The following is a 15,370-nucleotide window of genomic DNA, read 5'->3' as shown; positions in this document are numbered from 1 at the left end:
AATTATACCTTGTACCCATGTTACATCAATTTGGTTTGGCTACTTAAAATGCTATTCTGCTTTCCACTCATTCTTCAATCTTCATCAAATAATATATCCTTGGATCCTCTATTCTATCTTGCTCACTTTCCCTTTGTCTTACCTCTCATGTTTCTAGAGCCTTCACCCTAGGAAAACAAAAAAGCAAGGGAAAAGTACTTGTACACCCCCTGTACTATGGCCCGATTGCTTGATACCCCCAACTTTTCAAACAATTACTTGAACACCCCCTACATTTTAAGATTTCTTACAAGTAGCCCCGGTCAGTTAGTCAGTCACCATTTAGTGATGATGGCATGGGTTAGAAAATCCTAAATGCCCAAACTACCCAAAAAAATTTAATATAAAAATGGGACCCACGAAACACCAAATCTTGAACAAAGCGATGCTCATCTTCTTCTCCTCCGTCCACCCTTTGCATTTGCCCAATTTTCTGCAACTCACGACACACCAAAAAAAAATCCCATTTCACCCACTCTATTCGTCAATGTTGGAACAGACTCCTTCACCACCATAAACGACACCACTCGCTGAAACACCAACCCCTCATCCTCATCTTCTCTCTAGCAAAGGCTTCCCTTTTCTGGCAGTTGCAGAGAGGGAGAAATGGAAGGAGAGTAGGCGTGACTCAGGGGAAGAATTCGGCTTCTGCAACTCCACGAAATCGGGATTGGATGGAGAAATGGACGGAGAGGGAGGACCAAAGATGGGTAGATCTATGGATTGAGAGAGAGTTGCAGAGAATTCAGTCGGCGGTGATGGCCATAAGAGGGGGGGAGAGACAGAGAGAGGAAGAGAGGGATTCCAACCATTAACTTGTCAATGGGGCATTGGAAATTCAGTGAACTTGCTTTCTATAACCTACATGAATAACAAATTTACAATCCACGCCATCAATCTTCCCTTCAGCAATAATGTTCTAGATTGATTACTTGGATCTGAAGAGATCGTGTAGGTCTCTGGTTTGTTGTAGGTGAGGGTTTTAAGCAGTGTCTCTTTGTACAAGTTCTCTCTGCGAAGCCACCCCGTGGCTGAAGTGATATTTCGGGTGCTTGGGAGTGGTCTCCGTTGGAGCCTATCTCCTTCATCAGCGCCATTGGGGATTTTGTGAGCTAATCGCTCTGATTCAAGCAACGGAGATGAAGCCCAGACCACCTTTGGCTTAACTGACCAGCTTATGGACAGGCTTTTCTCTCCGGCTGCCTCTGGTTTTGCTTCTGTGGTTGTTGGTAGCTTTGCCAGGAGCTTGGTCTTGGCTTTCTATATTTTCCTTCTAGAGACATACCTTAGTCGGGGAGTTGCAGCGGTGAGCCTTGCCGGAAATTTCAGTCTTCTTCATCTTCACCTTCCCGGCGATGGATTGAGTCGATTTGGGTTTTTTTAGGTTAAAACATTGAAAGGGTAAGTTGGTAATCATAATTTTCAATTGAATAGCTGATAAGGGTAAAATGGACTTTTCCATTCAACCACTAACAGCCGACTAACACCGTCAGGTTTCGTGGGGCTTCAAGTAATTGTTTGAAAAGTTGGGTGTATCAAACATTCAAGCCATAGTACAGGGGGTGTACAAGTAATTTTCTCAAAAAATTAAAATAAAAAAACAAAAAGAAAGAGAGAAAAAGGAAAAGAAATGTCAATGATTTCAGCTCCAATGTTCTCAATTTTGCTCGAGATGTCTGAAATCTTGCGAAATATTTTGGTTTCCCAAGGGGTTGAAAGAAATATATGTGGATTTGAAAGTAATACATGGCGTGTGATATGCCTCTTATTTGTGTAGGATTACTTAAACAGGTCAAAAGACTCAGAATCTATCAATACTCAGAATCTATCAATACACCATGTACTTGGGCTTTGAAACTGTAGAATCATTTTCAATGATTTTCTTTAGTTTCTAATGATTCAGATGTGTATTTATTGTTAAATAAGCATTCCCTAACATTTCATTGAAATTTTGAAATCATTTTCCCATATTTAAATATTTTTGTACCAAAATTTCAAGCTCATTTTGCACATTTCGATTAAATATTTGTTCAACCATGTGGGCAATGGCTTATTCTGTCAGGTGGTGCGGTTGGCTTCCTTTCAGCATGCTCCTTCTGTACCGCCATTTTTAATGTTACCAAAACAATATAAAGTAGATGGAGAGGACTCTGGTGTGCCAAAAGATATGGAAGAGAGGAGAGTGAATGAGATAGCTGTTGGTGGTGGAGGGGTTTCTGTGGCAGTCACTCGTTTTCCTGCAGAACAGAAACGGCCTATAGGACCTATTGTTGTGGTTGGTGTCAGGGATGGAGTACTTTGGCTCATTGATAGGTAATTTTTACATTTCAAGTTTCAGGAAATGCTACAACTGGATCTCATTATGATGAAGGAATGGAGTTCTCTTTACATATATGTCCATAGTTTCCTGTTGACATAGTTATCCGATAAACATAATGTAATGTTTGTTTATGTAATTATAGCATCATATGAGTAATTCAACATTGTTTATTAACAAATAGTTAGTCCTCTCGGATGATTATATTGAGCAAGATATCTTATGCTATTGAAAAAGTATATTCTTAAATGGGACCTAATGACTTTTAATATCTTGCTCAATATAGCATCATATGAGTAATTCAACATTGTTTATTAACAAATAGTTAGTCCTCTCGGATGATTATATTGAGCAAGATATGCTATTGAAAAAGTATATTCTTAAATGGGACCTAATGACTTTTAATATCGAATATTTTTGTTTTTTGGTGAATAAAAAATGCATTACCAAAGCCCGAGAGGGGTGAAGGAGGAAAAAAATTAGGGGGGGGGGGGAATATACAAAGGGAAGAAAAGGGGGGGAGGAAACAAAACAAACCCCGGACCAACTAGGAGGGGGGCCGTAAAATAGGAGCTGTCTAATCCCCAGGAGCTAACAATATGCCTATTCCTTGGGGAATCCAAAATGTGCCGGTGAGGAAGAAAGCCTAGCTTCGCAGAGACATCAAAGGAGATGGCTTTCCAAATCAAGTCGAAGGACCGAGGATTGGAAGTCCGTCTCCTAAGGTTTCTCTCCATCCAAATGTGATAAAGAGAGGCGCCAAACACCAACTTCCCAATAGTGTCACAGATAGAGTCTCCGAGGAAAGTCATGACCAACCAGAGCCACTCTCTAGCAAAGGGGAGGGGTCTCCTACTACGGGGTCAAATAAACGAAAGGGATTTTTTCCAAATGGAAGAGGAAAAGGGGCAAGCAAAGAAGAGGTGATCAATGTCTTCGGCTCCGGACCAACAAAAGATGTAGGAGGGGGGAGCAGGGATTCTACGGTGGATAAGGAAGGCTTGGGTGGGAAGGCAAAGGCTAAGGGTTCTCCAAGCTAGGAAGCTATGGCGAAGGATGTGGCCTTTGAACCAGACAAGCTTGTGCCAAAGGACGGTAGGGGCATGGGATCTAACAAAATTCTAGGCAGATCTAAAGCTAAAAAGGCCGTTAGAGGAGGGGAGCCAAATAACCTTATCCGCATGAGAAGGGGGGAGGGTTGGCCAGATTTGGGAAAAGGATGGGGATAGGGGGGAGGGGGGGACCAAGAACCTTGAGAGATAAGGGAGGAGAGAGGGGGTGGATTTGGGAATGCCGGAGGAGTAGATTACCCTGGCCCCAAGGAGATTATAAAGAACTCCCATAAGGTGCCAGGGGTCAAGCCAAAGGGAGGTGAAAGATCCATCAACAATAGAAGAGGAAGTAGCTCTGAGCACAAGGGGATGGAGGAGAAGAATCTTGCGCTAGACATAGGATGAATCAGAAGGAATGGGGACAGTCCAAATGGAATCATTTTTAAGGAGGTGGGAGTACACCCAATGAACCCAAATGGAGTCATGCTTGGAGGAGATTTTCCAGATAAGCTTCAGAATACCCGTAGTATTTGTGTCCCGAATACGACGAATGCCCAGGGCTCCTTCAGATTTGGGAAGGCAAATGGTCTTCCAACTGATTGGATGGAGGAATTTGGTGTTAGAAGTTATGTAATAAGGGTAGTATAGGAACTAGACTTATTTCTAGTTGTCTTGTTATGTATTTTCTCTTTCTTATCCTTTTTACCTATTACCTCCCTAGGGAGGTGGATGTAATATTTTTCCTTAATATCATTGAAGTAATATAGATTTGTGGAGGGCTCTCTCCAATATAACACATTCTACCGAAATATTGTTCTCCTTCTTCCTTCTACCTCTTCTTCTTCCTCCTCCAACTTCTTCCTCCTCTCTTACTTACTTTCTTAACCTAAAATCCAACTTGGTATCAGAGCGTAGGTCTTGTGAGTCGCTTCAGCTTCATAACCCTATTCTTTCCTTCTCTTTGAAATCCTAGGGCACAAAGGATTTCATGGAGACGCTCCATATGTAAAAATTCTGTTGAAAGGAGCATGAAATAGGTTTGATACAACCTATTCTTGTGTTTACATCTACTGTTTGAGGTTGGATGAAGCTCCCTTGATGATTTGAAGCATTTCTAGACACTACTGGATTTACCGCCAGCTTCAGCTTGCAATCTCTGCATCTCTCTCGCTTGGCATGGGTTTGAGGTTTGGAATGGTGCATTAGAATCGCCCAAGGGTGCTGGTTAAGGCCCGTGTGCTCCTCCTTGCTGCTTGAAGGCCCTGTATGATCACAACTCTTCTTCATGGAACTCTGTTTTCTGCCCAGGAATGCCGAGAATGCCTGACTTCTGCTTTTCTTGCATTTGGACTGCAATATGCTGCCTCCTTTGTTGAGTAATGCTTATGCACAGTTTTTGTGAAGCTATTAAACTTGTTTAAAGTGAATGTTACTCTTTGGAGAGTATTAGAGAAGTGTTATCAAAGCTGTTTCTGTGTTTTTTCTTTGTGTTGGGTTCTTTTTGGGTTGAGTGTGTACTCCCCACTTAGATTGGTATCCTAGTTTATGGTCAAGTGCCTTTTTCCCTACAAGATGGTTGATTCAGAGACTTTTGGGCTTGGTTCGGCTGATTCACAGCCCACTCCAACAGCCCCTCAGTTTGTTTATAAGAGCTCACATCCACATATTTCCATCGTGAAGCTTGATAATACTAATGGCACTTCCACCTCCCTCTGGCTCGACCCCTGGCACCCTCTTGGGATTCTCTATAATCTGCTTGGCCCTTGAGCCATCAATTCCTCTGGGCTACGAAAGGATGCCCCTGTCTCTGCCCTCATCTCCTCTGGCTCCTGGTCTCCTCCCCCATCTCTTAACCCTACCATCATCTCCCAGATCTGGGCAACCCTCCCCCCCCTTACAACCAACCACCTCCCATCGAGCGGACAGGGTTATCTGGCTCCCCTCCACCAACGGCCTTTTCACCTCCTCTTCAGCTTGGAACCTTACCAGAGACCCTAGCCCAGCTGTCCCCTGGCACAAATTAGTCTGGTTCACAGGTCACATCCCCTGCCATAGCCTCACAGTTTGGAGAGCCCTTAGAATTTGCCTGCCTACACAAGCCTTTCTCATCTACCGCACCATCCTCGCTCCCCCCTCCTGCAACCTTTGCTAGATTGGCAGAGAAGATGTCCCCCACCTCTTTTTTGACTGCACCTTCACCTCCACCATCTGGAATAAGTCCATGTCATCCATTTGGCCATGCAGCAGAAGGGCCTGGAGCTTTGACCGCGAATGGCTCTAGTTGCTCAAGACTTTTCCGGGAAACTCCATTGGTGAAACTATTGGGAAGCTAGTCTTTAGCGCTGCAATCCACCATATCTGGTTGGAAAGGAATCTCAGGAGATGGACTTCCAAATCTAGATCCTTAGACGTGATTTGGAAAGCCATCTCCTTTGATGTCTCTACCAAGCTCACTTGTATCCGGCACAGGCATTCTATGGACAACGTTAGGAACAGGCACATTTTGTCTTTTTGGGGCCTCGATAATGGCCTCTTGCGATCTCCCTCCTCTGCGTAGGCTGGCTGGTCGCCCCTTCCCCCTCCCCTTTCTTTCCCCCTTTTTTTCCTTTTGCTTTCTTGTATATTGGTTCTCTCTTCCCTACCCCCCCTTGGGGTTCGGTAATATATTCATTTACCAAAAAAAAAAACACTAATTACTTGGACTAGTCACATTCTGTGAAGCTATCCCTTAGGAGTAAAGGGAAGCTTGGATATATTACAGGTTCTATTAAAGCCCCAAAGGTTGGCTCTCTTACCTATGAGAAATGGGAGACCGAAAACTCTACAGTAATGACATGGTTAATCTTCTCCATGTAGCCAGAGATTGGGAGAAGGTTTATGAGGAAAGAAACTACCAAGGCTATTTAGGACAGTGTCTCCCAAACATTTGACAGGGTAAGTGACTCTGCCAAGGTCTATCAGCTCCACCAAAAGATTAATTCAATGAGGCAGGGTGACAGGACCATTTCTGAGTACTACAGTGCTTATACTAGTCTCTTGGAGGAGTATGATCGCTACAGGGACCTCCAGTTGACCAATCCAGAGGATGAAGCAAAGGTGTATCTGTTAGAAGTTATGTAATAAGGATAGTATAGGAACTAGACTTATTTCTAGTTGCCTTATTATGTATTTTCTCTTCTTTATCCATATTTACCTATTACCTCCCTAGGGAGATGGATGTAATACTTTTCATTAATATCATTGAAGTAATATAGATGTGTGGAGGGCGCTCTCCACACATCTATGCCCCTGCTTGATGTAGGACAAAACATGAAGAAAAAGAGGCTAAAACACTGTTCACGTGAACAGTGTCACTCGGCCCTTATTTTTGGCTTGGTGAAAATATTCTTTGAAGAATTGTGGGAGCAGATTAGTCTTTTAAGTATTAGTGATTCAAGTCCTTAAGTGAAGGGTAATTTTATCATTCTTCTAAAGCTAATAAGTTGAACTGATGGGGACCACATGTTGGAGATTTCGGCTACAACAATTAAGTCATCCAAGTGGGTCCCACAAGGAGATTTGAAGACTTAAGAAGATTTAAAAGATTTTATTATGTTTCTATTTTTATTTCAGTCCTAGTTAATTAGAGTAGTTTCTATTTTACTACAATGATAATAGAAGCCCCAGGGAATCATGGTGGCAGGGGCTGAGAAGCCCAGGGGCGATTGCAAGAGGGCAGGAGCAATTGCGAGAAGACCAAAGGAGGGGCCAGTAGGGTCAGGTGGACCCTAGCGGTGATCTGGTGGAGGCCCTAGTGGCGGGAGGCAATGGGCGGGAGCCCTGTCAGTGAAAGAGGGGTGGGAACCCTGATGTTGGTGATCATGGAGTGCCTGGTGGCAATGGTGACATTAGTGGTCAGTGGTAAGTGGAGGCAGCACGACCTTATGTGACCATTCTAAGCCTTGGGAGGCTGAAGCCTCAGATGCGTAGGGCTGACCTTTGTAAAACTTTAGAAAAAAAATACCCAAAGTATTGGGCTCTGATACCAAGTTGAGAAAAGGGCATTGAGAGAGAGAGAGAGAGGGGATTAAGAGAATAGTTTGGCTTGTCAAGAATGACAGAGGCCATTGCTTATTTATGGTATGATAGGTAAGATTGAGTCATTGCTCTTATCCTAACGTACAATGAACCTGGACATACATCTAGTCAATCCTTATTCCTTACCACTTCATCTTTTGTTTGTTTCCTTCAAGTGAGAATGGAGGGTTAGAAAATACAACCAACTCTGGAAATTCGGGGTTTCACATCTGAAAGAGTGTTGATTTCAACTGGAGCAGAAATTCAGAACATCTTAAGAGCTTATAAATCACTGGAATAACTGTCTTTTGAATTCTGCATTTCAGGTATATGTGTGCCCATGCCTTGTCCCTTAGTCATCCTGGTATCCGTTGTCGCTGTCTCGCTGCCTATGGAGATGCTGTCAGTGCAGTGAAATGGTACAGTGATTGTGATTTCTCCTTAGACTCCTTTAACATGTTTATTGCTTTTTTTATACTAATGACACTTGTTATGCAGGGCAAGTAGGCTTGGTAGAGAGCACCATGATGACTTAGCACAATTCATGCTAGGGATGGGTTATGCAACTGAAGCACTTCACTTGCCTGGAATATCAAAGAGGTCTGGAATCCAGATTTTGCTTGTTTATTTGTTAGAATCATGATGCTTCATGTCAGGAAAAATCTTATGTGTGTTTTCGATCTGGAATAAACTGGATTAACACTTGCATTGTAATCAAAAGTGTTGTTAGGGTTCCCTTCTTTAATTCTTTACCTTGTATGCTTAAAAAGTTTCATTTATGGATATTTCTCAGATTGGAGTTTGATCTGGCCATGCAAAGTAATGATTTGAAAAGAGCCCTTCAATGCCTACTGACAATGAGCAATAGCAGGGATATTGGACAAGAAAATGTAGGGCTAGATGTATCTGAAATTCTCACTTTAACAACTAGACGGGAAATTCTTGTGGATGCTGTCCAAGGGATAGTAAAATTTTCCAAAGAGTTTTTGGATCTTATTGATGCTGCAGATGCTACTGCACAAGTTGATATTGCTCGTGAGGCTCTTAAGAGGTTAGCTGCTGCTGGTTCAGTCAAGGGAGCATTACATGGTCAAGAGTTGAGAGGACTAGCTCTACGTCTTGCAAATCATGGGGAGCTGACACGGCTTAGTGTATGTAGTCATGACTAATCTCTATATTTGTTTCACTCCATTAGACAAAACTTAATAGTTAATACAGTTTTTTCTCGTATATTTCTTATGTTATTATTATTTCTTTTTTATGAATGAATTGTTCATTACTAAAAGGAGAGAGATACAAGGGGCCCCTAAAAAGGGAAAAGAAGAAACATTACAGGAGAACAATACAAAGCAAAGCAAAACCCAACCATGAAGGAGAGGGGACAGAGGTCTGCAGAAGGGAAATGGATAAGCCCCAAGAAACAACAATAAGCCTATTCCTTGGGAAATCACCTACACTACTAGGGGAGACCAAAGATAGCTTGCTACTGACATCAAAAGAGATGGATTCCAACTACATAAGTGATGTCTGGTCGAGTCAAGGAGTGATAGATCATATTCCCAACTAATCTCTGGTACTTACTTGCATCTATAAGAGGAGAACCACACTTATCACCAAGCTTGTGATTTGGATCAGTTGGGGAGTTTGCTGGTTTACACCCCAACATTCATGTGTCTTTCCAGAGGTCCAAGACAAACTTTCTCTGGCAGATATTGATTCCTTTCTTTGATCTTGATACTTCAATACCCAAGAAATACTTCAAAAGTCCAAGATCTTTAATTTCAAACTGTTGGGCCAGGTAAGATTTCAGTCTACTTATCTCGGTATTGTCATTCCCAGTCACTACAATGTCGTCAACATAAACAATGAGGGTTGTGACCATACCATTTCCTCGCTGGATAAACAAAGTGTGGTCAGCTTGACTCTGGGAGTACCCATTCCTTAGAATAGCTTGTCTAAATCTCTCGAACCAGGACTTAGGGGATTGCTTGAGTCCATAAAATGCCTTTTTAAGGAGACACACTTTCTCTTCTGCTGAGAGAAACTTAAAACCAGGCGGAGGCTGCATATACACTTTTTCTTTTAAGCCACCATAGAGAAAGGCATTCTTCACATCTAGTTGGTACAATGGTCAATCTCTATTGGCTGCCACTAATAGGAGAACCCTAATTGAGTTATGCATGGCCACAGGAACAAATGCCTTTTGGTAGTCAATGTCGTACACCTGACTATACCCTTTGGCCACCAACCGAGCCTTATATCTTTCCACCGTACCATATGATCGGTACTTAATGGTATAGACCCACTTGCATCCAACTAGAACTCTCCCCCTGAGAAGATCTACAAGAGTCCAAGTACCACTCTTCTCAAGGGCCATCATTTCCTCAGACATTGCCTCTGTGACACTTTTGGGAATGGAAGAAGAAGCAAGAGCAGCAGAAAAGGCAATACCTGTAGGAGAAATAGCATCATAGGAAAAAAGCTTGGCTATGGGATTAGTATAGGTTCTCTTCCCCTTTCGGATAGCAATGGGAAGATCCAACTCAGAGGGAGGAGAAAAAGTGTTACCTAACTGAGGAAGGTGGAGCTCAGGATGTGGATCCAAAGAGGGCTCTTGGCAGGTCTTCTTTCCCTTTCCCTTCAACTATTCACCTCTTTGGTACACAACCAACTCTTTTTCTTTGCTAGCATCAACATCAACAACATCCACTTCATTGTATTTTCCAATGCCAAGTAGAAATGGGGAGGCAGAGGTAGGCAAAGGAGGCAAAAAAGGAATGACTTCAGCAGCCTGTTCACTTCCATTGTTCTCTCCCTGAAGAGGATGCTGATGTGAAGAAAAAAAGGGAATAGACTCAAAGAAGGTGACATCTTTGAAGAGAAGCCACTGGCGGGAGGAATGGTGGTAGCATTTATACCTTTTAGTAGAAGCTGAATAGCCAAGGAAAATACATTTGAGTGCTTTGAGGTCAAGCTTTGTTCGAGTTGATTTATTAATATGAACATAACAGACACACCCAAACACTTTAGGAGGAAGGGAAAAAGCAGAAGCTTGAGGTGAAAGGGTTTCCAGAGGAGATTTGGAGCCAAGGAGTTGAGTTGGCATCTGCTAGATTAGGAAGACAGCAGCAAGAAGAGCATCAGACCAAAAAGTCTTAGGAACATGCATACCAAAGAGGAGATTCCTAGTGACCTCCAACAAGTGTCGGCTTTTTCTCTCTGCCACCCCATTTTGTTGAGGGGTGTCAACACAAGCAACTTGATGAATGATTTCCATTGTCAATAAAAAACTATTGGAGGCCCCCATACATGTACTCCCCTTATCAGAACGAACTATTTGAATGCGAATACTAAATTGAGTACAGATCAACTGATAAATTTTTTTGAAAGCATCATACACATCACTCTTCTGTTACATCAAAAAAGTCTAAGTGGATCGGGAATAGTCATCAACGAAGGAAACAAAGTAGCGATATCCAGACAAAGAAGTGGTGGGAGCAGGTCCCAAAACATCATAATGAACAATATTGAAAAGAACAGTAGATCTATTACCATGATAAGGATAAGATGATCTACAATGTTTAGCAAAAATATGTGGTTCACACTGAAAAACATGAAAAGGAGAAAAAGAAGTAAACAAATATGGTAATTGTTTTCTTATAACAACAAAAGATGGATGACTCAAACGTTGATGCCAAAGCATCACAGAATCCATAGTACTGCTGTCACTCCGACCACAAACATAAAACTGAGCAGTAGGTAAAATAGGTTTCCGAGGCTCAAGTAGATAGAGCCCTTTCTCCTCATGTCCACTGCCAATAACCCTCTTCGTCACCAAATCCTAAAAATGACAATAGGAAGGAAAGAATGTGTGACACAACAATTAAGGATTTGGTCAGATGACTAACGGATAATAGGTTAGTGGCAAAATCATGAACATGAAGGACAGAACAAGAGAAATAGAGCGAGTAACTCTCCAACATTACCCTTAACAGAAATAGAAGAGAGGGAACCATCAGCAACCCTAACCTTATCCCTACCAGAGCAAATAGAGTAGGAATCATAACACTGAGACATACCAATCATATGATTGGTGGCACTAGTGTCAATAACCCAAGAGGGGGCTATGGAGGGTGCGGAAGTAGAGGCTTGCAATGCTTAACTCTGCAAGAGTAGTAGAGGAGTGGCCAAGGCTAGACATCATCCTATGTATTGCTGCAATATCCTCTCTAAAAAGAGAATCAGGGTCAGTCTGTAGTCCAGATGACTCGGTCGCAGTTGTCACAGTGTGGCTCTAGCACCCCTTCTCCTACCACCACGCGAACCAATGGATCCACCACGCATACTAGGGGGTTGGCCATGAAGTACCCAGCATCTTTCTTTAATGTGCCCCAGCTTCCCACAATGGTCACATATAAATCTTTCTCTGTTATCTCCACGGGGTGGCCCTTGGCCTCTTCCCCCCACCTCACCAATCTCTGTGAGAACTAGAAGTGAGAGCAGATCTCTCCAGGGATGGTGCAGTATCCATGGAAACTCTTCTAGTCTCCTCACTTTGTAAGTAGCTACACACTTCATCTAAGGATGGAAGAGGTGGTCGCCCTAAAATTTGCAGTTGGATTGGCTCATATTCCGGATTAAGTCCACCAAGTAAAACAAGGACACGTTCCTTTTCAAGTATCCTATATACCTTTGCCTCATCCTCTAGGTTGGTCAAATAGAGATCCCTGTAGTGATCATAGTCCAACCAAAGACCAATAATGGTGTTATAATAGTTAGAAATGCTTCGGTCACCCTGTTTCATAGTGATGACCTTTTGGAGGATTTGATAAACCTTTGCTGAATCACCTACTCGCCTGGAGACACTGTCCCAAATTTCTTTTGCAGTCTCCTTCCTCATAAATCTCATACCTATCTCAGGTTTTATGGAGAAAATCAACCAGGTCATAACAGTGGAGTTCTCAGTCTCCCATTTCAAGTATCCTGGAGCAGTCATTTCAGGCGCCTTGATAGAACCAGTAATATACCCCAGTCTCCCCCTACTTCTCAAAGACAGCTTCACAGAATGAGACCAATCCAAATAGTTGGTATTATCCAACTTCACAAGAGCTATTTGGGTATTGGGGTTATCAAATGGAGTCACAATGGAAGAATTGTCACCCAAAACACTAGCTGAAGCTTCCAAAGATCCACTGACCACAGATTCAGATCTAAACATGGTAGCAATGGTATGCAAGTACTCAACAAATCAATGTAGTACCTTGTACAAATGGGGAGTACACTCCACCCAAAGAAGAAGGCAAACCAGCAACTAAAACACCCAACAGCAAGCAAACCGAGAGCAGTTTTTTTATGATAACCAAAGGAAGAACATCATATGCACTATAACTTCAGTCCACAACAACCAATGACATTCAAATACTGGAAACTTTTAACTAGCATTAACCATTCCACTCATTACAGCCAATAACATTCACACGGAGAAAGAAACACAACCTGGTGGCATGGTTCAAGATTTCACGAAATATCTCCGATATATCTGCATATTTCAGAAATCTCGACACCACCGAGACGAAATGGTCATACGAAATGAAAAAGTACAAATTTCAGCGAAATTTTGGGATATTTCAGGATTTATATGGAAATTGTCAATGACTACACTCGTTCTTCTCCGAAACTATACCGTGGACCACGTATGTCCTTCAGACAGAGAGCAATGAACGTCGACTCCAGCCGAGCATGAGTGGGGTCGATCCAGGAAGGCATAGAATTATTACTAAGATTTGTTTTATGACAATTGTGAGTCTTGTGAGTTGTGAGTTGTGAGTTGTGACTTTGTGTATTGACTATTGAGTATTGAACTAATGACTTTTATGGAGTTTCTTTTATGGAGTTTATGAGTTATGACTTATGAACTTATTGCACTTATGACTTTATGAGTTTATAGTTTAAACTAAAGGATACATTTGATTTTATTTTTGTTTCATTACTTTGTTTAAATTTGTTATGTCTTTTAGTACTTATACGATGTGTATTTAACTATTTATACATCAGGGTCCGACCGTATACTGTCAATCAAGGTTGCAAACCCAAAACACCACTATGAGTTCACTTTTTTGCAATATGAAGGTTTAAATGTGTTTATTTAGCTTAAATAAGGGTGTACATGAAGTATCAGGCTTTAGTATGGCCAAAAACCCACCGAGATGGAGTGCCAAAATATGGCAGAAAAAATACCATATTTCGGCGAAATTTCAGTAAATTTCGGATATTTCGGAAATCTTGACCTACCCGAAATGGCGAGACGAGATGAGATCTTGAACCTTGGCTGGCGGTTTGTGGGGCAGCAAAGTGTGGAGCTGTGCTCCTCAACCAGCTCCTTTCACTAATCGAGTGTTGCGGGGTCTCAAAGAGTACCCTTGGGCAATCCAAGTGCACCTGGTCTCATCCAAGGTTTAAAATCTCATTTCGTTTCGGTGTTTCGGTCTGACCGAAATTTCATCGTCGAAATATGGTATTTTTTCTGTGGGTGTAAAATGCCAAAATGACCGAGATTTCCAAAATTTCTGAAACGAGATGACCCGAATTACCGAGATTTCCGAAATTTGCGAAATATTGCATTTTTTCAATTTGATGTTGTATTTCGTTTCGACTCGACCGAGATACTCGAAATTCTCGAAATCTCAACCGAGACGAAATGAGTTTTTATGCTATGGTCTCATCTCAAATGCTATAGAGATGAGAGAGAATCGAACAGAATAGTAACTGGCTGGTGATAACCTGACTGGTTCCTTTTTGAACTTCAAACTTCTTCAATCCACTTCAGCAGATTCTAAACTCTCTCCATTGTATGTTGGTTTGACTAATATGACTCCATTGAATCTATTATGTGCAGTATTTCACATAGTATAGCCTCTAATGGAACCCTCTACCTTTCTAGGGTTCCAAAGAGAGGTGAGGACAACGAATGAGCTTGGTCGACTCTCAAACCAGCTCTGATACCAAGTTAGAAATGGAGAATGGATTGATTCTATCAAAGGAACAAGGGTTTACAGCTAGGAGAAGGAGAAGAGGAGAAGAGGAGAAGAGAGGAGGAGTTGGGAGAGACATCTCCACTCACCTATTTTCTTCGTTAACACATTCTTGAAATTACACATGCCTCCCTAGGGAGGTAAAAGGGAAAAAAAGAACTAAAGACAAAATCACAACTTAACATGACTAATAACTAGACACTGACAAAAGTTCCTTTACAACATAAACTCTAACATTTTCGCCATGTAGAAAGAGTTAACCATCACTCAACTGTACACACCAACGGAGTGGACTTAGTAGTAATAAAGTCATAACATAAGGGATGGTCCGTGATATATTGACAGTTTTTGTGGTGTCTGTGTCATTAGGCCAAAATACAAGGTGTGTCCCTGAAATTTTCCCAAATAATAATAATAATAGCATGGATACAATCATTTAACAAATCAAAATATCAATGACATTAACAATTCACTAGAGTTCTAAGCCCACATCAAAGTCATGAACAGAGTAATCACTGTATGCATATCAATTCAACGATAAAAGAAGCACTGCAAATAAAGTTAGGTCAATTTCCTCTTATTTTAGTTTTCTCCACAAGCTTCTATGAACATGTTGCCCGAGAACCAAACTAATTGGGCAAGTTATATGAAATCCAAGTCTTATAAAATACTTATAAGTTGACAAATTTACAAGCCATGATGCTGCAATGCTGATAGGGTATCTGAAGCATAATAGGGCGCAGTGAAGGTTTATTAATATTGTCTAGTGCAAAAATAGAAGACAGAGATTATAAACCCAAAAACAGCCATTGTAATCAATGCACCAAGTTACATTACCTGCAAAATTAATGGTTAATGATCTCTTCAGCATCCTG

The 15,370-nt window shown here is 41.7% G+C and overlaps 1 protein-coding gene across 1 annotated transcript in view; it reads left to right on the top strand.

The window, feature by feature from the left end:
* LOC122659984 overlaps positions 1-15,370 on the top strand; it is a 192,985-nt gene that overhangs the window by 176,114 nt on the left and 1,501 nt on the right. The window contains exons 16-19 of the mRNA XM_043855148.1: positions 2,102-2,352; positions 7,791-7,883; positions 7,963-8,064; positions 8,258-8,615. Of these exons, the coding sequence (XP_043711083.1) occupies positions 2,102-2,352; positions 7,791-7,883; positions 7,963-8,064; positions 8,258-8,615 (804 nt within the window). The remainder of the gene's footprint in view (positions 1-2,101; positions 2,353-7,790; positions 7,884-7,962; positions 8,065-8,257; positions 8,616-15,370) is intronic.

Source organism: Telopea speciosissima, chromosome 4 (genome assembly GCF_018873765.1).
Source record: "Telopea speciosissima isolate NSW1024214 ecotype Mountain lineage chromosome 4, Tspe_v1, whole genome shotgun sequence".
Classification (NCBI taxonomy): domain Eukaryota; kingdom Viridiplantae; phylum Streptophyta; class Magnoliopsida; order Proteales; family Proteaceae; genus Telopea; species Telopea speciosissima.
The sequence above is the reverse complement of the archived record's forward strand: the minus strand, read 5'-3'. Positions and strand labels throughout refer to the sequence as shown.